The sequence below is a fragment of the Rattus rattus genome, chromosome 1, assembly GCF_011064425.1.
Source record: "Rattus rattus isolate New Zealand chromosome 1, Rrattus_CSIRO_v1, whole genome shotgun sequence".
Taxonomy (NCBI): Eukaryota; Metazoa; Chordata; class Mammalia; order Rodentia; family Muridae; genus Rattus; species Rattus rattus.
Window position 1 is genome coordinate 33,291,022 of NC_046154.1, and position 26,170 is coordinate 33,317,191.

General features: G+C 52.4%; 1 protein-coding gene across 1 annotated transcript; it reads right to left on the reverse strand.

Annotated features, from left to right (window-relative positions):
- Positions 1-22,642, reverse strand: Rspo1 (R-spondin 1). The gene is made up of 6 exons (XM_032888531.1): positions 22,422-22,642; positions 17,768-18,112; positions 3,966-4,157; positions 1,828-1,977; positions 1,348-1,536; positions 1-718 (listed from the first exon to the last, which is right to left on the reverse strand). Exons 2-6 carry the CDS (start codon positions 17,859-17,861, stop codon positions 555-557), a joined length of 789 nt encoding a protein of 262 aa, XP_032744422.1. The 5' UTR covers positions 17,862-18,112; positions 22,422-22,642; the 3' UTR covers positions 1-554.
- Positions 22,643-26,170: the final 3,528 nt, after the last annotated feature.

A 26,170-nucleotide genomic window follows, 5' to 3' on the forward strand; every position in this document is an offset into this window, starting at 1 on the left:
TTTGTTTCTCTCTTTTTAATTTGAAATAAACCTTTACGCAGTTTCCAAGTCGGGTCAGCCGTGACGTGCACCACGGATGTGTAATGATTCTCCAACAATCAAGTCTCGAAGCTGGGAGTGCCTCTCAGGACAGGGAGAGCATTCTTCCCCTCGGCAGCTGCTCCAGCTTTGGTTCCAATCTGCCGTCCATCTGGCAGATGCTGTCCCAGAAGTTCCTCCAGAAGGCTCCACTCCTTGAAGTTTAGCTTCAGATGCTGGGAAAGGTTCTCTCAGATATGCCTTCCAAGAGCATCCTAGACTGAGTATACAGCTGGGCCACAGGATGGAAGTATCTTCTGTGACCTCAAGAATGTGTTCGTGTGTGTGTGTGTGTGTGTGTGTGTGTGTGTGTGTGTAAGTTTTCAGATGTGGCCATATGTGTGCATGGATGCATGGATAGACGGATGGGTGGGTCGATGGGGTATGTGTGGACTTGTTTTCCCAGATGCTCCAGTTCTGGAAAGTTCTCACAGCACTGGATTCTTCCACACGTATCTGGAGACTGGTCACTGTGCCTAGGTGGGTCCTACTGATGTGAGTGGCCCTGCTGTCCCTGGCTGTGGCTGCTGCTGGCCTTTGTGTCTCCGAGAGTTGGAGCCTGGCTCCTTGCTGCTCTTCCTGGTCGGGTGCCTATTGGTATTCTCCCTCCGGCCCTGGCCCCCCTTCCTCCTCTTCTGCCCTGCAACAATTGGATAGTGGAGGAAAATCAGCAAAGGACGCACACACTCTGGATGCCCAAGGGTCCTCAGAAGGCCATGGCAAGGAAACGGGGTAGGAAAGCAACAGGAAGTCACTTCAATGCTTCCTCACACTTCAGCCTCTTCAGGGGACCTTACAGCACAGCATGAGTCCAAGAAACAGTCCCTAAAGATTTACCTCCCTCTACCCCACTCTCAGTGTACACCAGACACCCTCCTTCTCCTCAGCCTTTGGACCCCAAAGACCCTAGAGCATTTCCTGGCTGTTCAGGACCAATGCGACAGTCCCCACTCCCTGCCACTCATCAGCCACCTCTGAGACTGGGCAAAGTGGGCAGTATCTACCTTGTTGCCAACTGCAGGCTCTATAGCTTTGTCTAAATGGGTCCAAGTTTCTGGGGCTTAGCCACCTCTCTCTGCTCTCCGAGGACCCTTCTAAAATGTACACCCTAAAGAAATGGCACAGCCACATGGATCATGCCTTCAGACATTACTAATTCCTGCCACACAGCATCCCAGGGCACTGTTCTCAGCCAAGATATGCTCCCAGCTTGCACAGCATGGGACATAGATGTAACTGGTCCCCAGGATACAGAAGCCTGCAGCTCACCCTCAGGGCAGGGCGTCCTGCGCACGGTACACTTCCGGGTCTCTTTGGTGTCTGAGCAGGTGGTTTGGTCTCCTCCAGGAGCATGGAGCACCCTGCGTGTCCGCTCTTCCAATCCCTTCCGGAAACCACACAGCTTCCTCTTCTTGGAGCAGGGGCCCCACGGTGACCACTCGCTCATTTCACATTGTGCTGACAGGAGGTGAGGTAAGAGGGAGAGAAGCAAGAGGCAAAGGGGTTACCCCTCCTGCCCCTGAGTGACCCAGGGAACCCACACTCACGAACCCACCCTCGGTTCAGACCTCACGTCAGGTCTGAGCTCTTTAGCCCAGAAGAAGAGAACCACAGGAAAACAAAACAAAACAAAACACCAAAAGGTTGTTCCAGAAGGTGATCATTGTCTCCCCTCCCGCCTTCACTCAGTGGCCAGACTTCTATCAGACTCTCTGCTCTGGGTTCTGGGCCCTCCGCCTCCAGCCTTACCAGGACTGCCGCACTCCATGGTGCTGTTGGCTGCTGTGGAACCCTCGGGACAGGCTGGATAGCAGCGGCCCTTGTGCAAGTACAAGCCCTCCTGACACTTGGTGCAGAAGTTGTGGCTGAAGCAGGCCTCACAGTGCTCAATCTTGCATTCTGAGGACAGGAATAGAATAGAGTCTGGCCCAGGCCACGATGGGCACATTCTTTTTATCTGTAATCCCAAAGCCCACACTTACTCCCATTCAAAGAGGTCAGGCTCTCACTCTAGGTTGGGATTCCTACAGAGGAATCTTTCAAAATGGAGAGATACCCAAGTAGCCACTCCCGAGTACTGGCTGGGACTCTTGCCAGCAACAGCCAACCAGAACCCAAACACTCTCAGATCCTGGGACTCAATATGAGGTCCAAAGTTTTCAGGGGAGGAGGGGGCCCTCTGGACTTGGTAGAGACAGACAGGAGTGTTTCAGCATCCCAGAGCTCCCCCCTAAAAAGAACGGGACCGGATGGGAGAATGAACCCCCAGGCAGTACCAGTGTGGCACCCCTTCCCACGTTGCATGGCACCCACAGCACCCCAGTACTGGGTCTCCTCCTGCCCAGAGCAGAAACAGTATACTCAGACAAGTGGGCACAATCCCAGGGCAAATTCCTCTCCCCGTGCAAATCCAAGTTCCAGGGTCCCTCCCTACCTCTCCTTGCCAGCTCCCCCCTTTGCGGGAGGTGGGCAGAATGGGGTTTGGCTGGGAACAGACAGGCCTTCCACCATCTCCCCTTCCAGACTGGGCGGTACTGGGTTCCTCCCAGTCTCTGGCACCTGAAGCCCCGCTGCCAGTCTAACCAGATTCTGACACAGCCACGAATCCCTTCTTCCCCCAGTGTCTCGGAGATCAATAGGGCAACTCCCAGGGCCCACCTTCCCTTACGGAGCTACCCACCTGCCTCCTTCTGTACCTCAGTGGCTTAATTTCAACTTTGCTTCCCTTCTTCTTTCTTCTGCCTCTCACCACCACCACCCCGCCCGCCTTGCCCAAGATGCTTAGATGCAATAGTAGCTACCATTTATTGAACGCCAGACACCAAGAGGTTTATAGGTGTGTCTCCCAACAACCAGAGTGGGGGTGGGGGACTAGCTCTTCCAACTTAAAGATGAGAGCAGTCAGGGGGCTGAGAGTCACTCAAGGTCATACCATGAGCTAGTAGTAGCCAAGCTGAGATCAGAACTCAGATGGCTTAGCCGTCACCAAGCATTTCCCCCCATCGCCTCTAAGCTATCAACTCTAAGAACCTGTGGTCCCTTCTACCCAGCCTCCCTCCAAAGGGAGATCTGGAAATGACTTCTGTAGTTCAAGGGAGGAAACACTGGCATGGCTTACATGGACTGTTCACTGGATGTCCCCCAGAATGTCACAGAGATGGGATGGAGACAGGACAGCATGTGCCTTACAACGCACGGGACTGTGGCTGGGGTGAAAAGGCAGAGCCAGAAGCCAAGAGGAGTTGTAAGAGAGCAGAATGGGGGGTTGGGGATTTAGCTCAGTGGTAGAGCGCTTGCCTAGAAAGCGCAAGGCCCTGGGTTCGGTCCCCAGCTCTGAAAAAAAGAAAAAAGAAAAAGAAGAAGAAGAAAAAAAAGAGAGAGAGCAGAATGTCCAGACTGGGGCTTCTCTGGAGCCAGGGTAGAGCTGACATGGGGTAACTAGCAGCAGGGGTATGCACCAGCAAGGCTGTGGGTCTCTGAAGCATCATGGTGGCTCCAGTGCAGAGGGCGGGATGGGAGACAGATGGACAGTCTGTGGAAATGGTATAGGTGACAGGTGCTGGGAGCCTAGATATGACAATGGGGGAAGGGTTGGTCAGCACAGTGAGAGATTAGTTTCTGGGTCTCTGGCTTGACAGATCAATTTCACACTCCGAGTGACCTGTGGGAATAGAAGTAGGGGCAGATATGGAGAGAGAAGGATGGACTTCTGGTGTGTGTACTGTGGGATTATAGGTGGAGTATCTAGAAAGATGTCCGCCTGGCAGTTGTATATTTGAATCAAGAGCCGCACCCCTCTTTCCTGTGCCTGCTCAACACTTCTCACTGGCCAAAGCACAATCCTCCAGGATCCGGGGCCTCTCCAGCCCCCAGCCCCACACACTCACTGATGCATTTGTTCATGTCGGGGTTGCGGGCATCAAAGTATCCAGGCGGGCAGGACGGCAGGCAGACGCCCACCTGGCGGATGTCGTTCCTCTCCAGCAGAATGAAGAGCTTGGGCGAGCATTTGAGGCAACCGTTGACTTCTGAACAGAGCTCACAGCCCTTGGCACAAGCTTGGCTCCCCTCAGCACTGACTACAGGGTAGAGAAAGGATGAAAAGGTATCTGTAGAGTGCACCCCATATTGCTGGGCTCCCACAAGGATGGGTCGTGATCCTTTTGGGGCTTTGTTGCACAAAGGGAATGTGAATCTCAGAAGGAAGACCTAGGTGAACAGCTCTGTGCAAGGCTGCCTTTAGGCACAAGCCCAGAAGCCCCTAACTAGGTGGCATAGATGTCTGGATCTGTACCCTAACTTTCTGGCCCCAGCACATCCTGAGCCTGTAGACTTGTTCTTTATCCCCAGAGATGAAAATCTTTATGTCCCTTTAACTTACTCCGTCTCTCTCCAAGAGGAGGAAACTTCAGCCTAAGGTACCCAATGTAGCTTCTCAGTTGCTGGTAAAGTTTTAAGATCAAGAGTCACCCTGGATTAAATGATCCAAGGAGAAAGACTGAAAGACGATTGGAATAATTCATGCCTAGACTAATAGTCTCAATTTGAGGGGCTTTACTTCCTAGGAAACATTTGACCAACCTTTTCTGTTTCTTTCTTAAAGACTGGGTCTCTTATAGTCAGATGACGTTGAACCTCTGTCCTCCTGCCTTCACTTCCTGGGTACTGGGATCCCCAAGCGGATAGCACTACATCTGGTCTATGGGGTTTACAGACCAAAGCCAGGGCCTTGCTCAAGCAAGGTAAGCACTCTATGGAGTTACATCTTCAACCCTAGGGATGTTTTTTAAAAAGATTTATTTTTTACTTTATGTGTGTAAGTGTGTTGCCTGCATGTATACATGTGCACCATGTGTATACCTGGAGGCTCGGAGGGCTGCAGACTGTGGTGAACCACCATGTGGGTGCTGGGAACTGAATGCCTGTCTTCTGCAAGAGCAACACGTGCTCTTAACGGCTGAGCCATCTACCCAGTCCCTATGGACTCTTTTGATCATTACAACCAGAGAAGCAAGTTGCCACTGGGGCCAAGAGAGTAGAAATAGAAGCCCTTGATAGCCAGGCAGTGGTAACACACACCTTTGATCCTAGCTAGCCCTCAGGAGCCAGAAGCAGATGGATCTCTGAGTTTGAGGCCAGCCTGGTCTACAGAGCAAGTTCCAGGACAGCGGGGCTACGTGGAGAAATCCTGTCTTGAAAACAAAACAAGGGGTTGGGGATTTAGCTCAGTGGTAGAGCGCTTGCCTAGCAAGCACAAGGCCCTGGGTTCGGTCCCCAGCTCCGGAAAAAAAAAAGAAAGAAAGAAAACAAAACAAAACTAGAGAAGCCCTCAAGCATTCTCCAGTGTGTGGACCAACCCTGGACGAAATAAATGGTGTGGTCTAAAATGTCTGTGACGCTAAGGTTAAGACATCCTGGTTTGGGGCTGTCTGTGAAGGCAGCATGACCTTCCATAGCAGTGCTGAGTCTCAGCTCTCATTCTGAGCCTTCATTAACTGTTCAGCCCGCACTCACCCATCATCTTCCATGTGCTATATGATAAACCCAGGGGTCAGGCATCAAATAAGCCGAGCCTCTCTGCAGACGGACTGGCCTTCCATGGGGTGGACACCCCTCTATATGTGAGCCCCCAGCCAGCAGCACTGGACTCAAGGGTCTGGAGAAGGCTGGCATGGTGGCTTACGCATGGAATCCCAGCATTCTGATAGACGAGGCAGGAGGATTATGAGTTGGAGGTCAGACTAGGGTAATAAAAAAAGGTATTGTCTTTTTAAAAAAGGAGAAAAGAAAAAATTGAGAGAGGAGGGAATGGAAGGAGAAGGGAGAGGAGGAAAAAGGACTCTTTTTTTTTTTGGTTCTTTTTTTTTTCAGAGCTGGGGACCGAACCCAAGGCCTTGCGCTTCCTAGGCAAGTGCTCTACCACTGAGCTAAATCCCCAACCCCGAAAAAGGACTCTTAAATGGGGAGAGTCTCTTCTTCAAGGACCAGTAGAAATATGTCTTTTAGAGAGTAGAATTAAGGGTACTGGAAGGAACAAGACCAGAGAGGGGCATGCAGATAATTTGGAGGAGGGAATGGTGGGAGATAAGGTATCTTCTCTCTGTATCACACTAAGGAACTTCAGTTCTATGGGCAGTGTTTCCCCTAGAGAGACCTTTGCACAGGACTCTTCTAGATGCTAACAGGAGAATGGGAGAGAAAGGTTATTGATGCCTGTGAGACCTGGAACCAGCGCTTGACGTGAATCTTGGAAGGATTGCTTGTCTATTTGTTCTATGTGTAGTAGGCTGCGTGCATGTGAGTGTGCAGGTGCACACTTCCACCTGCGTGCACATGGAGGCCAGAGAAGGACTCTGACTTCCTCCATCACTCCCTGCTCCGTGGCCTTGAGACAGGGTCTCTCACTTGCCCTGAGGCTGGACATTTTGGCTAAGCTCAATGACCAGTGAGTGCTCACGAGCTGCCTGTCTCTGTCCCACACTGACGGTGTTACAGGTGTGCACAGCCGGGCCTGGTTTTTGTTTTCGTGGGCCCTGCGGAGTCAACCTTGAGCCCTCATGCTGGCAGAACAAGCCACTGAGCCATCCTGCCCTGACCATTTGTACTTTCAGCTTTATGACTACTACTACTAGAGTAGCATTACTATATTACTGTATCGTAGTATTACTACTATAGTGGTAGTGGTAGTTGTTGTAGGTATGTGGTGGTAGGGTAGGTTAGGGGGAGGTGTGCACATCTGTGCCACTGCACGTATATGGAGGTTGAGGACAATCCTTCTACCTCTAAATGGGATCTGAGGATCAAACTCCAGCCATTAGGCTGTGTAGCTAGTGCCCTTGCCTCCTGAGCGCTCCTGCTGGTCCTGGTTTGTTTGTTTGTTTGTTTGTTTGTTTTGGTGTTGTTTTTGTTTTTAACATTTAGGGTGTGTGTGTGTGTGTGTGTGTGTGTGTGTGTGTGTGTGTGTGTGTGAGAGAGAGAGAGAGAGAGAGAGAGACTGTGCATGTGAGGAGGTCAGAGGACAACTTTGGTCTTTCCTTTCACCACGTGGGTCCCAGGGGTCAAATTACGGTCATCAGGGCTTGGCAATGCCATTTTGCTGGCTCCACCTTTAAATTTACATTTTTACTATTTTTTTTAAAATTTTGTTTTTTTAAAAATCTTTCTTTTCAACGGGAGGAGGAATTGTTTTTGTTTTTGTTTTGTTTTCAGGACAGGGTTTCTCTGTGTAGCCCTGGCTGTCCTGGAATTTGCTCTATAGAGCAGGCTGGCCTCGAACTTTAAGACCCACCTGCATCTGGCTCTGGAGTGCTGGGATTAACCCAGTTTTGGTCTTTTTGATTCAGGGTCTATACTATGAAACTTGACTATCCCCGGACTTGTATGTAGAGCAGGCTGGCCTTGAACTCATAGAGATCCATCTACCTCTGCTTCCCAAGTGCTAGAATTAAAGGTGTGCACCACCATTCCCAGTGTTTTGTTTGTATTTTGAGCAAAGGTTCACTATGTAGCCCAGGATGGCCCCAAAATTGGCCACAGGCTCCTCTTAAGCTATGTGGCCAAGACTAGTCTTGACCTCCAGCTCCTACTTCCTGAGTGCTGGGAAGACGGGCTTGTGCCACCACATCCGACTTTATGAGGCCCTAGAAACGTGCTTTGCACATGCTAGGAAAGCCCTTAACCAACCAAGCTACTTCCCCAGCTTTCTTTCCATTTTGAGATCGAGGGAGATCTCACACTGTAGCCCAAGCTAGTCCAGAACTGCTATGTCCCGTAGCCTAGGCTTCCTTGAAATATTCTCCACCTCTGCCTTCCGAGTGCTGGGATGACAGGTGTGAACCACCAGACCCATCCCACTGTGCGTAGCCACTGTCCTTTTTACAGAGGCGATGAAGAGGTTAAATTATTGGACCACGAAGCCTCAGCTGGTACGTGTTCCAGGCATAGGGAACACAGCATACTAGAGGCAAATAGAGGCCAATGGAGGGGGTGTGGAAACCAAGGGCACGGCTGAGTGGCTTCTTTAATGCGAAACTTGTTTGCATGGAGTCAGCGGTGCGGGTTGGTAAAATCAAACATTGCTTTCATTTCTCCTGGTCTGCTCACTGCAGGGGCAGCTACACGGCAGCTCTGTGGAGTCTTTAGGGCTTTGCTCAGCTGTGTGCCAAGCGTGTGCAGTCACTGTAGAGTTTAGGGACTTTCATGGAAGGCTTTTTGAGTCACCAACACTTGACTCAGTTCGTTTCAGAGCTGAATGATCACTCTGTGTTTTTGCCTCACCCTCAGTGACTGAGGTGGTCCTAAGTGTCCCTCCTATAGTTTTGTGGGGTTTTGGTCCTATTTTTCTTTTGCTTTTGCTTTCAGCCCTGAGGAATGATGCAAGGCCTTGATTGCTAGGTAAGCCTGTTACCACTGAGCCACGTCTTCAATCTTTTTACTTTGAGATAGGAGCTCGCTAAGTTGTTCAGGTTAGCCTTGGACTTGCTCTATAGTCCGGGTTTGCCTTGTACTTTTTAAGCATCCTGCCTCAACCTCCCAAGTACCAGGGCTCTGGGCCTGCACAATGAGGCTCAGCTCTTAAGAGCAAGATTGCAATATTCAGTCTCTCTGCTTAACCACTCTGTTAAGACAGATTTGTGTCAGGAGGTGATGGCGCACACCTTTAGTCTCAGCACTCAGGGCAGGGGCAGGCGGATCTCTGAGGTGGAGGCCAGCCTGGTCTACAGAGAGAGTTCCAAGATAGCCATGGCTGCACAGAGAAACCCTGTCTCAAGCAAGCAAACAAACAAACAGATTCACATAGGCCTCAGAGTCCCAGTGTTCAATGCCACTGAACCAGCCACTACATTCTTCCCTATTGACGTTGGTATTGGCTATGGAAGTGTGGCACACCCAGAGTCAACATAGGACAATCTTAGGGAGAACAGAGACTGGTAACATCAGAAGCTGAAAGAGAAGCAAGGCCAGATCAAGAAGAACCTCAACTCTACAGGAGGCACAGAGACACTAGTTCAAAGGCAGCAAGGAAGGCTGACAGGAGCCATAGATAGGCCTCTATGTTAGCAGGCTCCCTTAGTGCAGCGGACAAGGGGCTGGTGAGGTGGCAGAGGAGAAAGCTGAAAGCTACTCAGGCCAAACCCCTCCAGAAAGGATGGCAGAGGTATCACACACCTCTCTGGAAGCCAAGGCAAGAGGATTTGCAAATCTGAGGCTGGCATAGGATATTTAGTGAGAACCAGCTTCAAAAAGCGGTGAGACGGAGCAGGACTGGGAGCCAGGAAAGAGGCAAACAGAGCTGAGATCTGCAGGGGGCAGATCCCCAATGCCGGGTGTTGGTCTGTGGTATAAAGGGAAATACACAGGTTAAGGTGACTTTGAGACAATGAACTTATATATCAGGGTAATCGCTGACCCTTCACTGGGTCAGAAATCCCAGGAGAAGAACGGGATTGAGAGTTTTGTCATGCTGAGTGGGCAGTCCCAGTGAGACACCAGGAAAGGGGACCACCAGGCAGTGGGGCCTATGGGGTTGGAGCTCAAGAGACACAGTTTATCAGTAGATTGACTGTGGCAACAGCCAGCAATGGCGAAGTGTTGCAGGACTATAATCCCAGTACTTGGAAGGTAGAGGCAGGAGGATCTGGAATTCAAGGCCAGTTTTTGGCTATACAGTGAGTTCTAAGCTAACCTCAGCTAGGCTACATGAGACCCTGCCTCAAAGAAACCCAAACACCAAACAAAACAACCCACTCACACACACACACACAAAGCCAATCAGGCATGTCAAGGGCAAGTGGGTTACAGCACCAGCTCTCCACCTCAGGGTGGCAGAACAGATACTCTGCATAGCAGATATTCACATTACGATTCATAACAGTAGCAAAATTAGTAATGAAGTAGCAACAACATAACCTTAGGGTTGGGGGAGGCCTCACAACAGGAGGAACCGTGTATTAAAGCGTTGTAGCATCAGGAAGGTCATGAACAGAAAAGGAAGAGATTAGCCTTGCTGAATGCAAACTGAGAGATGGGGAAGGATTCTGAAAGCATCCTGCATCATAGGAGCCATGAGAAGAGAGAGTACTCACCAGGAGAGGGAGGTACCAACAAGCCGAATGCCTGAATGACAGGTAAAGAACCAGGAGCAGGTTTAGTTGGTAGCCTGACTGGGAGTGGCTTCAGTATGGGGAGGCACAAAAGGAATGGGGATTTGGCTCAGTGGTAGAGCGCTTGCCCAGCAAGCGCAAGGCTCTGGGTTCGGTCCCCAGCTCCGAAAAAAAGAAAGGAAAAAAAATAATACTGTTGTTTTCAGAAGAGTGACTCTGGAGCAGCAGATAGTAGGACCAGCTGATGCCCCAGGAGCTCCTGTCCTCCACAAAAAAGCAGAGAGAGGGGGGAGTAGAAAGAGGTAGGGGAGGGATCTTGGGGAGGTGCAAGCTGGAAGAGAGAGAGAGAGGAACCAAGTTAAAAGGTAGGAAATCCCGGGGTTGGGGAGTAGGTGGGGGTCGAGATGTTGGTGCACGCCTTTAATCCCAGCACTTAGGAGGCAGAGGCAGGAGGATCTCTGGACTTGTGGCCAGCCTGGTCTACAGAGCGAGTTCTAGGACAGTCAAGGTTACACCAAGAAACCCTGTCTTGAAAAACAAACCAACCAAACATACAAAACAAAAGAAAACAACAGCAACAAAGGAGCTGGGGAGGAAGTAGAGACGGCTTCAGGAAGCAGGGGGAAGGGCAGTGAGCATTCAGGAAGACGACCCTGAGTCCCATCTCCAGGGATGGGTGAGCCTTGTCTCAGAGACATGGGGGAGGGAAGAAAGGGAAGTGTGCGGTGGGAAGGTTGGTATGCCAAGACCCAGAGGCACTCAGAGGCAGAGAAACTGATGGAGTGAAGACCTGAAGATCCTGGGAGAGTCAGGATACAGAGGTCAGGCTGCAGGGTTGGCTGGGTCAGAGGAGGGTCCAGAAGTCATCATGAGGGCTCTTAGGCCCTCGAGGGTTCAGAAGCTCAGATGAGGGGACTCAGTGATGGGAAGGTGTCAGCTTGGTGACCCAAGGACTGTTTACCAAGGTTCCCCTCACCCCTAACAGCTTAGAGAGACTCAAGAGTGGCAGGGAGGGTACCACACAACTGTGGGAGGGGGCTCCACAGAGGGAGGACTGGCTCGCACATGGGAATATGACCTTGAATGGAGGACCCAAGGAAGATGATGCGTGTTTGGGGGATGCATAGAGGATACAAAGGGGAGGGGTTAGAGCCGTAGCTCAGTGGGTTGAGAGGCTCCCTAGCACGCATGAGCCTGGGTTCTGTCCCCAGAATTACATCAATCCGGTGTGATTGTGCAAGTCTGCAGTCCCAACCCTGGAGAGGTGGAGGCAGGAGGATCAGCAATATAAGGTCTTTCTCAGCAGCCTGGGCTATTTGAGACTGTTTCAAAGAGAAAAAGGAAGGGCTGGAGAGATGGCTCAGTGGTTAGGAGCACTGACTGCTCTTCCAGAGGTCCCGAGTTCAATTCCCAGCAACCGCATGGTGGCTCACAACCATCTGTAATGAGATGCTCTCTTCTGAAGTGTCTGAAGAGAACGACAGTGTACTAACATATAGATAAAATAAATAATTAAAAAAAAAGGAAAGAAAAAGGAAAAGAAAAAAAGCACAGGAGAAGCAGAAGCTCTTTCCTGGGGTGGGGGTGGGGGTGGGGCATTCACTGCACAGCTAACGGGGTTCCCAGGACTGCCGGGAGCTGAATGCTAGGGCACGGTGACAAAGGTCTAGCCAGCTGTAGGGAAGCAGGATTGGCCCTGGGACAGAGAGTTACAGAGCAGTGACACAGAGCACTCACTCTCTGAGCCAGTGGCTAGGGGAGAAAGGACATCGTGCCTCACAGGAGGAATGGCCTGTGCAAAGGCCCTAAGGTGCTGAGTGCCCTGGAGCTCAACAAGGCTTTGTCCCACAGGTGAGGAGAGGGATCAGATCCCCACTCCCTGCTGCTCTCGGGTGGTGATTGAGCCCAGAGCTGCAGGCTTATCCAAGGAGGCTTCTCAGGCTCAGGGGAGGCAGGGAGGGGCTGGAAAGGACACCAGCCTTTCCCATTTACCCGCCACTGCCCCTGCTCTGGAACCTTTTGCTTCCCAGGTACATAGTATCTTTTCTAAAGTTCTGTATGGATGTTGGGGCCTGCACATATGTCTGTGTACCATATTCACGCAGGGTGCTGGAGGAGGCCAGAGGAGAGAGTTGAGTCTCCTGAAACTTGAGTTGCAAATGGTTGTGAACTGACATGGGTGCTAAGAATGGAACCCAGGTCCTCTGCTAAGGCAGCCAGTGCTCTTAACTGCTGAGCCATCTCTCTAGATCCTCAAGACCCCTTTTCTGGCCACATAGGCAAAGCTGTTGTCTCCATCATTCCTGCTTCTATCTCTGACCTCTGTCAACCCTATGTGAAACCCATTCGAGCTCCAGTTGTAGGCTGGGGGTGTGGCTCAATGGCAGAGGCTTGCCTGTCACGGGTGAGGCCTAGGTACTATGTTCAGGACAGACACAACTATGGCTGCTATGAAGGCCCTGCCAGGTGGCTCAGTCAGCCCCTCTGTGAAACACAGCCTCCTGTAACCCCTTGTAACCTCCTTGTAACCCTAGATCATTTTCCCAAGAGCCCCTTTACCAGGCACTGTCTATAACCAAACCGAAGGTGACCCCCCCATCCCCGCCCCGGGGTTGAAACATTGTATCATATCTAAAAGTGAGCTTGCCTTCCCAGTGGCCCAAAAAATTTCCCTGAGCTAATCCCACCCACCTCCTCCCTCAACACAACCCTGAGCAGTAACCATTTCCCAAAACATGCTACTCTTTGATCTTCTAAGTCTTCCTCTAAATTAACCCTTTAGCAGAGAACACTGTGCAGCCTCCTAAGCCTCAGAACCATCTTTCTCCTCCAGGATGCTATCCCTGATCACCTCCCTGCCAGTTTGGATGGGGTCTTTTCCTGTGGTCTCCTCTCCCCAGCATTTGAATCAATCATGACAACCTCATGTTGTCATTTCCACTGAGATGTCTCCTCCTCCCACTAGAAAGGGCTTGTGAGGGCAGAGTTGGTCTCGTTTCTGAGTGAGAGCCCAGGGAAGGATTGAGACTCACAAGAGGTGGAAGTATTTAGTGTAGAGCTGAGGGGCAGTGTGTGTTGTGGGGTCTCGAGGTTGTGATGTTGGCATAGATGCTGGTGAGCACCCACTGAGTGTGGAGAGCCGGGCTGGGCACAGGTAGGCACGCAAGTGAGCTACGGCAATGAGAGAATCCTTGGGACTCATGTTAGTGCTTGTGGGTGAACTCCAGCCTTGGAGCAGCTGGATTCTGTAAGAGAGGCCTGAGGCGTGGTGGTGGGTAGAGGATGAAGAGATGGTGGAGGATCGGCTGGAGGAAAGAAAGCAGTAAAAGGCAACATGGATTCATCTTGGGAATAGGATTTAACCCTGGATTCTCTGGGACAGAGGCTGTCTGTTGTGTGCACATGGTGCCCAGGGGGTTTGGGAGTTCAACTCAAGAGGAAGCACAGTATCACTTCAGGGCTGGAGAGATGGCTCAGTGGTTAAGAGGCATTGATGGCTCTTCCAGAGGTCCCAAGTTCAAAACCCAACAACCACATGGTGGCTCACAACCATCTGTAATGGGGATCTGATGCCCTCTTCTGGTGTGTCTGAAGAGAGCTACAGTGTACTCATATATATAATAAATAATAAATAAATCTTTACAGTGTAGACCCTCACTGTATCTCACAAAGGCCAACATACTCCCTTCCTGCCTTGCCAAGGCTAGCCCAAATCTCCCATGGAAGCCTTTGGTGGCCTATCAGCAGCCACAGCTCAAGGGAAGGCAAGTCCAGACTCTATCCTTTATCTTGGCAGGGAGAGAGAGCATAGCCAGTAGGCCTCTGTGCCTCTCCACCGCAGGGACTCCACAGTTTGGGTGCAGCTTGAGGGAACCAGGACTCTGTGCCAATGGTCTGGGGCTTCATCACAATGAGTGGGGCTTCTATTCTCATGGGTGCTGGCTTCCTATGGGACAGAGCCCACTGTGGGAGGGGCAACTATGTAGTCTAGGTTAGGCTCACTATGTAGCCCAGGCTAACCTTTCACTCACAACTATTAACAGTACTCCTGCCTCAACCTCCCAAGAGTTACGATTACGGACTTGAACCACCATGACTGTATCCCTGGTTTTCAGTATAGTTTCCTGGGAGTGAAAGGAGCTAAATGAAGGGAGAGGGACAGGAGCGCGGGCAATGGGAGGGATACAAGTACCAGAGACAAGGTGTGGGGCTCAGGGAGGGAAGGAGGGCTCCCCCAACCAGGGCAGGACCGAGTAGAGGGTCCTGGAAGGAGATGGGAGCAGGAACTGAGGAAAGGTATCCTGGATGGAAAGAGGATGCGTGTGAAGAGGAATTTGTGAGATGCCGACACCAGAGAGTGGGTGAGGTGAGAGAGAGGGAAGGAGGGGATCCTCAATGGTTCTTTTTTTTACTCTCTCACTCCATGCCGGGAAACTATCTCTCGGACCTCAAGATCAGACACTTCCAAGTTCAAAACACCAAAGGCTCGATTCTCACCAGTGGTTGTTGACGGACACACCGGAGAGGATGACAGACAGGCAAAGGGCAGAGGCTCCTCTGTACATCAAGGTGTCCTCCTCTACTGGACCCTCCCAATGCCCTTCCACACGGGCCAGAGCCTTCCTCTTCCCTTCCCCCATGATACCCAGAAACCATATTGCAAAACGGTCTGATGGGCCTTGAGAACTGAAGTCTGAATGGAACTTTATGTTTTACAAAGTTTGCTTTAAAATAAGGAAAGGTGGATCTGTGTGAGTTTAAGGCAGGCCAGTCTGGCCTACATGGTAAGTTCCAGGACAGCTTGGACTGATCAACAGAGAAACCCTGTCTCCAAAGAACCAAAAACCAAAAAAGGAGGAGGAGGAGGAGGAGGAACAAAAGAAAAGAACGAAGACTAGGCTGGAGAGGTGGCGCATCAGACAGAAATGCTTGTTGCACAAGCCAGATCACCTGACTTCAGGTTCCCCGGAATCCATGTGAAAGCTGGACCCATATCAAAAGCATCTATGGTCCCAGCACACCAATGGGAAACAGAAAGAGAAGAATACAGGCCAGCTAGCCCCACTTAGAGCAGCAAAGAGATCCCAATCCTGTCTCAGACAAGGGGGAAAGCAGGGACTGTCACCTGAAGGTTGTCTGCTGACCTCCACATCCATAAGTTGTGTCATAAGAATCCTCTGCCCACCATGACTACACACACACACACACACACACACACGCACACAGTGTATTATTTTTAACTTCATAGATACATATAACATTTATATGTATGTCTAAAATTGGGGTGTGCATGCCTGAGGTCCTGGTCCAACCCCCAGCACCACCATTAAGCCAGCAGTGTACCCATATCTCTCTCTATCCATCACGCCCAGACATCTGGTTATGCTCTTATGCAGTGACATAGCCACCTCACAGGTGTTTCAGGATCACCATGTAACGAGGACCAACTGATGGCACACGCCGTCATGCCTGGGGACCCTCACAGCACTGAGTTCTTGCCCTGTCTAACCTAGACTCTGACATCAGTCAGTAATACAAGCTGCTATACAGGCTGCCCAGGCACTGATGTGGCTACTTCAAAATCAAGCATATCGAAACTGCTGTGTTTGACAGCCATAGACAGAAGCCGGCTCTACTAAATCCCACTTTTATGTCCGTTCTACTGACTTCAACCCCGGTCTGATGTCCACCTGAGTCCGTGGACAGATGACCCTCTGTGGGTGAACAGGATCGCCATGCCTGCCACATGAGTGAGGCTGGCCCCTCTCTCTGTCTCAATGTCTCTCTCTGTTTTCCCATTTCGGAAATGGAGGAGACTGATTATAAATCACTAAACCACATCTGGCCCATGGAGTCCAAGACACTGGCCACAACAGAGGCATGGGGAGGAGTTCGAAGGCCTCGCTGCTGCTGCTGCTGCTGCTGCTACTGCTGCTGCTGCTGTTGGAACCTCACCTTCCCTAATTATTTCTTAAGCTGGGGTTTTTTCCAGCTTCACCAATTCTCTCAAGCCTCCCTCTCCCAGCTGAGTCGCTCCTGTGGAGAGAGCCTTGGCCCTCTCTCAGCCTTCTCTGGCTTGCGGGCATCAGTCCCATGAGAAAAGTGAAGCAAGGGGGAGTTGGGCGAGACTTCGGAAAGACTTCCTGCCTGCACGACAGCCCTTGATGGGGGATGTCGAAAGAGGGACAAGGCCTTGGGAGGGAGAGGCCCCCACCCAGCTCTCTGGCAGGGTCACTAGCATACACTGGCCACTCCCAGTACAGAGTGCCCCCATTACTGCAGCTGTTAAGCAGAGGGTAAGGGATGCCTGGGTCAGGCCAGGAGGCTGACATGTTAACTTAGAATTTTAGCAAGCGGTTTTAACGGACCCTGGGCTCACTGAGCTCCACGAGGAATAACTGCAAACTATGAGACTATTGGACTGAGGCAAGAGGATTACTGCAAATCGGAGGCCTACATAGGAAATTTTGGGCCAAACAGGGCTGCCTAGCAAGACTGTGTTTCAAATAAACAGAAGGGACACAAAAAGAGAAATAAAAGAAAACTGGATTTGCTATTTTTTCCTTCCCTTTATAAAAATATTTATTTTTAATAATAAGTAATTATATTATGTAAATATATAATTTATATTTATCAGTTATATAAATATCTGTATGTGTATTATAAATATTAGTAATAGATATTTAATAAGTGTGTTGTGTGTGCTCAGGTGTGCACACACATACACACACACACACACACACTCACACAGAACTCAGGTGTCACATCTCCTGTTGCTGGAATTACAGATGATTGTGAGCTGCCCATCACGGTTGCTGGGAAACTGAGGCCAGGTCCTCTATAAGAGCAGTACACGCTTACTGAGCCATCTCTCCGTCCTGATTGTTTATTTGTTTATTCGTTCGTTCTTTCTGTTTTGATTTATAAAACAGAGTGTCTCACTCTAGTCTGACCAACTTAGGCATCAGAGTCATGGCAGCCCTGTCCAGCTTCCCGAGCTGGGGCTATAGGCTTTTCTTAAGCTCAGAAATCTTACAGGGGTGCCTTACATGGTAAGGTCATTGCCACTTTGAAGTGTGTGCTGGCTTCAGCTTGGGGAATCCCATGCCCTGATTTTTAAGTTACTGGAGAAATCACACCTCCCCTTCTCTTCTGTGCTGTTCCTGTCTGTTATCAAGCAAGCTGGGTGCTAACTGTCCAGATGTGCAGAGCCTCTGTCCAAAGGATTGCAGCTCAGAGAGGTACCCTGAATGTCTGAGCCTGGGACTGGGGAACAGGGCATGCAGGGTAGGACCTCTCCCCACCCCTAGGAAGCATGGACATGGATACCCTGCAAAACTGGTGTTGGGTCAAAGGGCCTTCTAGGGAGGTGTTGAGTCAGAAAGCAGAGTCTAAAAGAGGAAAGAAGGTCAGTAATGAGGGGTTGATAAAGCAGTCCATCTCGACAAATGAAACCACCCCCCAGATAATTCACAGAGCTACAAAGCAGGGACAAATGAAACAGCCATCATAGAAGAAGGCCACCAGAGGCTCTCCAGTCCCGCCCACACCAAGGCCCTCAGCAGCTCAGCCCCAGAGGTACTCACTCCGCCTCTGTCTCTTGCCCTTGATCCCCCGGCTGCCCACAGCGAGGTGTGTCCAGCTCAGAACCAGGGCCACCACACACAGCCCAAGCCGCATAGTCACTGGCCAGCCCCGGGCCCCTGGCAGGAGGGGTGGTCTCTTGCTATAGGCTCTGAGGCTGGGTCAGTGGCAGGGGACCCAGGCCCGGGCTGCAGGCCAGATCCACCATAACCTCAGCTGGGATCTGAGGGGGAATGGAGCCAGGTTCTCCATCGGTCCAAAGGGAGGTCCTGTCCTGCTTGAAGCCACCTCAGAGGGTCACATGAGAAGTCTTCTCACGCCAGCAGAGAACCACCCTCAAGACAGACCTGTGGGTAAGGAGAGAGAAGGGTTAAGTCCATGGTGCCCTGGAGCCCGAATTTACATGTCCTCCCTTCCCTACCCCGGACTCTGTAGAACTCAGGAAGTCTGGACACTGTTGCACATCCCCTACCAGGCATCTCTGGAGAAGAAATCTCATCCCTCTGTCTCCAGGCGTCCTGCATCCTAATACTGGGAGCAGCTACCTGAGTAACTGGAATACAGTGGTTACCCAAATTAAACCTGTGCATCCCTGGTGATTTCTCAATAATAGGAACCAGCTGGCCCTGGTCCTGACTAGTTCTAAGTGGAAGTCCTTCTTTAGGTCTACCCTACAGACCTCATGCTGCTAGAATAGCCTGACAATTGTAAAGGAGCTCTTTGTCCTCCCATGAGTGACTCCTCAGCTTTCTCTTCCCAGTGCTGAGTCACCCATGTGCCTTTCACCTGTCCCAGTCCAGAAGTTAGAGCAGCGGCCTCTAGCAAGCAGGCAGACTCTGCACGGCCCTCTGGGGTTGGAGGGAGAAAAGGAAGTGAGGGTTCCCCCCCAGCCACAGAAACTCTGACACAGCAGGCCTGGCGGGCCTGGCTTTTGTGAGGGGATATAAACAGCAGCAACTGCCCGTCCTGGCTAGAGACGCAGAGAATGGCGATAATCCCCCAGCCCCGAGAGAGCTTGGGCTCTGGACCCAGCGGCCAGGGTGATGGGGGCAGGGGCACCCGTCCCTCCCCGCCCGCCGCAGTGTCTGAGAAGTTGGGCATCTGAGCTTCAGGGTTAAGGAGGAGCAGGAGTGAGAGCTTCGGTCCCACTGACAGGGTCATGCACTCACAACAGGCTCGCCCGCACGCCCGCCGCTGAAAAATTACACCGGCACACCCACTTAGGCTCACAGGGTGAGCGTTTGACCTGTTCCCCCACGAGGCTCTGTTCACGGGTTAGCTGTCATTGGACTGGTCGTTTGGCCTCCCTGAATCTCAGGCTCTTCACCTAAGAAACCGGGATTGGTTCTGAGTTGTTTTGGCTTACTAATGAGAAATCCGAGATACTCAGCATGGAGCCTCCAGCCCCCTCGCCTCTCCCCTTCATCTCCTCTGTGCCCAGTCCACCCCCTGGCCTCCCAAAGAGGCCCCAGCAGAGCCCACCTGCACGGGAGATAAATCATTACCCCCTGAGGGAGTTCGGTACCTCCCTCCTCCCTCCTCGGCCTCTCCCCCTGGCTTTGAAGGCCAGACACACTCAAGTGGTTAAGCTGCCTGTGAGAAGTGTTTACGTGAGCTTGATAGATCCCACCTGGTGCTGGAGCTGGAGCCCGCAGAGATGCCCCCACCATCGCTGGTGCCCCACAGCTGCCATTGCCTGTGCACCACCTCCCACCTAGTACTCCGTGCCAAAACTTCCCAGCCCCTGCGGCACACCCCAGCCCTGAGAACCATGGATATCCAGCCAAGTTTACCAAACTAGAGTCCCCAGCCCCAACAGAGTCTCCGTGCTGGATGTGGCCCCTGATGGTCAGGGGTACAGACTTCAGAGTCAGGCTGCCAGGTTTGCAAGGCCAGCCCGGTGGGTGAATTAGCTGTGTTACTTTGGGTTACTGGCCTGGAAGCTTTGAGCCTATTTTCTCATCTGCAAGAGTCTGGTTTAGATAGGGCTTAGGTGAGCACATCCACAGTGTTGCTCAGAGCAGGGTGGGCAATCGTGGGGTTTCAGTTAACGTGGTTACATTCTTCACGAATGAGGTTTCATTGTGTGCCGATATGGCCCTGGATAAAGGAATTTAACATTCCCTGAATCATCAGGGTAGCATGCTAAATGCAGAACCCTGGCATGCAATTGCCACATTTGCATGTTTCTGGTGACTCTGGTGCTGAAGAGGTCACCTCTCCTGTGTCAGATAGGGTGCTAGGATTGGGCAGTTCCAGCCCACCAGTCCTTGTGCCTGCGAACACTGACTCAAGTCTGGGGTCAAGCCTGGATCTTGACTTTGGCCTCATTTGTGGGGCCCACCAGTCAGAAAAGATCTAGCTGTCTCTGTACTCTTGGTGCCCACAGAAGGGCACCTGGTACTTCACTGGTAAGGAATGAGCAGCCTAACCAATGGTAACTCCTAACCCTTCTTACTCTCCACTCCTTCCCCATCCTCCCAGCTTCCCCTCTGGCCTGCTCTTGTCACACTCACCAAGTCCCTGCCAGTGAGAGCGTCTTCCCAACCCCCACGGGATCTCCAGGAAACCTGTCTTTGCTTGGCATGGAGAGGAGGGGCAGGTGTGAGTTTCATTGGCATAGGGGGCTCTGGCTTCCCCCTGGAGTAGAAAGAATCTCAAATACTTTCGGGCACGGTGTATCTTTATCTCAAACCAAGCAAAGGAGCTAAGAGTTCATCCATACCAGGGAGTCCAAGCAACAGACAGGAGCAATGCAGTCTGGGTAAAGAGCTGAGCCGTCATCCCTGTGAAGGGGCATATGCTAAAGCTGAAGCCAATCTCAGGCTGGGAACAATGGCCCAATATTGCCAGACTATCTGACATTTTGCTGGAGCAACTTAAACACAGGACAGGTCTTAGCTCAGACAGTTTGTGGTACCGAGCTCCTGAGGGCCACAGATTACTGCCTCTGAGGTTTCTTTTCCCTCCAGCCATTCTGGGTCCCACCTGGACACCCAAGGGGACACTGGCACTCTGGAGGACAGGGAGAGGAGCTAGGAGCAGAGGGTGGACATTTAAGCACCCTTGCTTGTTTCTACCATGATTTCCGATTTACTCCGAGTGTTGAATTGCCATAGCTCACAAGTTCACTTCGGAGAACTCATCACACCGCCCTGTGGGAAAGAGCAATGACCAGCGTTGAAGGCCAGGCCGTGGGTGCTGGTGGGGTGAGAACGACCTTGCTGGCTGGGGCAGAATCCCACATCTCCTTCCGCCTGCAGGGGCTAGCCCTTCATTTACTCCATCACAAATGAAGGAGAAAGGTTGGATTACAGGGAAACATAGCCCTGTGGAGTTAAGGATTTTAAAACTAATTTGCCTCTGGGAACTATGTGTCTGGATGTCCCGGAGAGATTGGCTTTTGAGAGAGCTAAGGAGTTTGGGTCATCACAGCTCTGGGGATGGGCCAGTGCAGGGTGAAGAATCTGGGGGCCAGAGGCTGAGATGGCCAGAGATCACAAACTGTGGTCACACGGGTCAAGGAGGGGAGAACCTACAGGGTAAGGAAGGGGACTCAGCTGCTGTGGGTGGAGCTGAGGGCGGAAACTCAGCCTGAGCAGGGGCTGGAAGAACTTTCACCTCCTTGCCTGCCACAACGTTGTTAGGATGAATTGGTATTCCTTCAGATGTCAGATACAGGCCCAAAAATGTAAACCATGTCGATGGTTTCTCACTAGCCAACACTCCCATCCCTAGGATCAGCACCCGGCCTAGGAATCGGATGCCAGAAAGAGCTAAAGTATTTCGCGGCGGGGGTGGAACTGAGTGCGTGCCTGTGGGACCTGTGGGCATCGCAGAGCCATGCCAGGCTCGGGGACTGTGCCCACCCCGTTGCCCCCAAACCCAGAACGGGGAGAGAAGCTCTGTTCCGTCTGCTTGAAGCCCTGCAGCGCTCACTGTCCATTCATTCTCTCATATTCTCTCTGTCTGTCTCTGTCTCTCTGTCTCTCTCTCTCTCCTCCATCTCCCTCTCCTCCCTCTCTATCCCTCTCTCTCCCTCCCTCCCTCTCTGTGAAGCCCTGACAGGTGCCAGAGAAGAGGATTCACTGCCCCCCCCATGTCCCCAGCATCCCCACGAGCACCGCAAATGCGCAAGATCGGGTCTCCCGAGCCCTGTCCACCCTGAAGTCCCTGGGTGGCCGCAGCACACCTCTCCCCTCCAGGCCACGGTGCAGCGCATCGGCCTTCTACTGCGTCAGGCTGGGAGGAGGGACCCAGTTTACACGAACCGGACTAGGTCGCGTGGGTCGAGGCTGGGTCGCAGCTAGGGTGCGTGGGTCGCGTGGGTCGGGGCTAGGGACTCCAGATGGGGCTGGGTCGCAGCTGGGTTGCATCTGGGATGTGGGCAAGGTTGGGGGGGACTGGGTTGGGGCTGGGGACTTGAGGCGGGGCTGGGTCTCATGGGTCAGGGTTGGGTCACAGCTGGGTTGCCGCTGCCGTGCGTGGGGGCACGGCTAGGGCGGGAATGTCGCGGCTGGGGACTCGGGGCGGGGTGTCCCGGGCTGATGCGGGACGAAGGGATGGGGTCGGGTTCTGCCCTGCCTCCCCGGCTCCGGCTGCGCTCCGACCCGGACCCAAGACCTCGGGGCAGACCGCGCGGGCCGCGGGACTCACCTGGCGCAGCGGCCGTGGCGGGGCAGCCCGGAGGGGCGAGGGCGCGGCTATTGGGTCCCGCGTTGCCGTCGGCCCCGCGCTCCGCCCGCTGCCCGGTTGCTCAATGCCTTCTCGGCCGCCAGCGCCCCGCCCGGCGCATTGGTGCTGGGGCGGCCCGCGCGGGCCCCGCAGTCCGCCGCCCGGGCTCTGCGCCCCGCGCCCGGAGAGGGGCCGGTCCCCGGCTCGCACGAGGGAGGGAATCCCCCGGCGCCACCCCCGGCCGGCCCCCCTGCCCGATCCGTAAGAAAAAACGGACTGGAGCTCCGGGCCCGGGACTTCGTAGCCCCCTCCCGCACACCCGGGCTAGGGACGCACCGTCTGCTCTGTGGCGAACGCCGCGAGCTCACGTCCCTTCTCCCCGCTCCGCACCCGCTTTTCTTGGGTTAGGAGCAGGGACCAAGGACGCTTGCTAAGGCCCGTGCCCTTCATCAGAATCTTGGAAAGGGGGCAAATATAGAACGACAGGGCTTGTGACGGTCGGTCATTTCCTTCTTCCCTTCAGGGTCAAACCTTCAGAGCATCTGACCAGTCAGGAAGACCCGGAGAAGGAAAGTTTCCTATCAGCGGGTCGCACTGGAATCAGTGTGGGCTATCCTACAATACAGCCTCCATGCTGTATACTCCCTGCTCCCCCATCCAGTGCCTGTGTGGCCAGGACTAAGTTACTTAACTTCTCCCAGATTCCCGGTTTTCATCTGTCTTGAGGGCTTCGTGAAATGAAGGATGCCCAATTCCGGACAGGAATTCAAAAAATGTTAGGGAGATGACAAAGTAAGAAAGGAAGGTGTAACAGACACCTGCAGTGACCTAGGGAAGGTTGAAGTTAAACCTGGAGGGAAGGAGGGCACCACACGCCTGAGGGTGGCAAACAGCTGTGTTCCACCCTCCTTCAGACTGGATGGAGAGAAACTCAACCGGCAATCTGCTCAGTTCCAGAAGAGAGGATGGGCTGACTAGGGGGGGTGGGGGTGAGTAATGAAGACAGGCTGTGGAATCTCCTTAGTGGAGGAGGGAGCCCTGACAGTTGAGCCAAGGGCACAGGGTCGCTGGGAGTGATGGGAGGTGGTGGTGATGCCAAGGAGCGAATGGCCCCTGGGGTGTCCTGATGGTCAAATGACCAGGCAGCAGCAGCAGGGTGGCTAGCCTGAGGAAGTGGAGGTGCTGGCTCTCCAATGCTCAGAGTCTGGGCTCACTCTCAGAAACCTCCCCAAGTTCATAGACGCTGGTCCAGGACCCTGCAGCCCCTCCCAGGGGCCCTTCCCTCTCCAGCTGCCCCAAGCCTCATGTGTCCGATCAGCCCTTGGCTAACGCTCTGCACCTAATCAAACAGCCTTAAATGCCGAAAACGCAATGTTTATTTTATTTTTTTTTACACACTTGCATAACTCCCTGACCAGCCACGCCAGGCGCTGGGCTTTTGTTTGGCTTTATTTTGTTGCAGAGAGAGAGAGAGAGAGAGAGAGAGAGAGAGAGAGAGAGAGAGAGAGAGAGAGAGAGAGAGAGAGAGAGAGAGAGAGAGAGAGAGAGAGCATCGGCCCCTAGAAGGAGAAGCTGTCAGTGCTGGGCATAGGCTCAGGTTTCTCGCCTGAGGAAGTCTGTGGGAGTAGTGCAGTCTGGTTGTGTGGCTCATGGATGGGTGAGAAAGGGAGGAAGGCCCCTGGGTGGGAGGAGATGGGGGTTAGAGCATGTGACCCAATGGAGGCATAGGGAAGAGATTTTCCTGTGCATTTAATATATTCCACACACTGATTTGCAAATGTATAATCTATGGCCTAATCTTCCAACCACAGATTCTTCTTTTTCCTTCTTCCTCCCTTTGCCCTTTCTTTTACATTTATTTATTTATTTATTTATTTATTTATTTAGTGTGTGGAGGGGTGCACACAGGCTCATGGAGGCCAGATATCATACGACTCCTGAGGATGGGACTCGGGTGCTCAGACTTGGCAGCAAGTCTCTTTGTCTGCTGAGCCATCTCGCTGGCTCCTTCTGCCCCTTGCTTATCTGTGTGAATGCACAGCCTCTGAGATGTCAGGTAAACCGCCCAGAGATTCGCAACCTCTAAAGCAAGTGATCTGTAAAAGGATGTAGTTTCCCCGGAGAAGGTTCTGCTGCTTCAACATGGGCACTGGTGGATTCTTCTAGAAGCATCTTCTTCGCCTACACTTCTCAGCTTCAAAATGTCAGCCGGATATGAGGAACATCACTCATCTTTGCCTGCCCTTGGCTGTGCCTGAGCTCCAGACAGACAGATCTTACTCATCCGGCTGATCTCAGCACCACAGTCAGACTCAGTGGCTATTTGATGGTCTGGGTTGTCATGGCAGCCAGAATGGTCCATGCCTCTCTGGTTCTGCGGGCTTAGTCGGGTGACGCTCAGATGCTGTGGCTCCTTCTCCAAACCCAAGTCATCATTTAATCAGCAAACCAAGTCTGTGGAGCTGCTGCTCATTTGCAAGTGTCCCCCATACTCCAAGCATGTCCCTTTCTTCCTAGCAGGGACGACCTCAGCACATGAGCCACCAGCTCAAAACAGCTTCAGGAACAATGCGGTTTCTTACCTCTCCTGTCAAGAAGTGTTGAAGTAAGAATGGGGCAGAACCTCAGTAACCCTGTCTGTCCCATAGGTCCCTTGCCGAAAGCCACCGTGGCCTCCCTTCGAGCCTCTGTGCCTCCATAAATACCTCTCCCCAGAGTCTCCACCTTTGCAACAGAAGCTGGAAACCCTATTCACCCTCCTGTCCCATGATGTACCTCAGCTCTCCTTCTCTTTCCCCCCTCTAGTTGGTGACATTCCTACACTGTCCTGCAGCCTTTGCCAGGCTCAAGGAACAAGGGGATACCTGTCTGAAACACCTCTTTGCGTCAGGCTTAAGTATCTTCTTCATGACCCATTCTCCATTCTCTGCCCTTTGACTCTTCTGGAATGTTCTAGACAATGTGGACATCGTCTACCATTCGGCTCCTACCTCCCTGCCTATCACCATGGTCATGCTGCTTACCCTCACTCAAAAGATTCCTTCCCTGAACTGTGTACTGTAAGATACCCAGCCCCCTTCTCTGTCCATTGTTCCTCACGCCTTCTTTGATTGATTGTTCTCCACCTTAGTTTTTGGGACTGGGTCTCTCACTGAACCTAGACTGTCTGGCCAGTGAACCTTTAGGATCTGCTGTCTCCTCCCTCCCAGAGCAGGCACCTGCTGTCACACGTAGCTTTTTAATGGATGATGGAGATCCAAACGCTGTCACACGTAGCTTTTTAATGGATGATGGAGATCCAAACGCACGTCATTATGCTTGTCCAGCAAGCACTTTACCCACTGGGCTATCTTCCAGACTGTCTTCTGGGTTCTTTCTGAGTCAGAGACTTCCAATGTATCTCAGGCTGGCCTTGAATTCATGGCTATCCTTCTGCCTCAACGTCCCAAGTGCTGTGATGACAGGAACACACACAGTTACACCTGCTTGATTCTCCTCACTCTGGGTAATGATGTCACCCCTGGCCTTCCCTAGGCATCTCAGCAGCCTGCAGCCCCCAGCCAGTGTGAGCACACGCACGGCGCTGAGGGATGGACGGATGGACTGCAGGCTCCTCCTCTTCAGCCTCTCAACACTTGGGACTCCTTGAGGCAACAGAGACTTGGGGGCTCACACTCCACCTATTATCCAAACTGCCCGTGATTTCCTCTCCTACTTGGAATCCTCCCGAC

Coding starts and splice junctions, on each gene's coding strand:
- Rspo1 (XM_032888531.1), bottom strand. CDS start 17,861: ATGCGGCTTGGGCTGTGTGTGGTGGCCCTGGTTCTGAGCTGGACACAC. Junction 4,158..17,767: donor GGGCAAGAGACAGAGGCGGA/GTGAGTACCTCT, acceptor TCTACCCTGTAG/TCAGTGCTGAGGGGAGCCAA. Junction 719..1,347: donor CAGGACGCCCTGCCCTGAGG/GTGAGCTGCAGG, acceptor CAATTGTTGCAG/GGCAGAAGAGGAGGAAGGGG.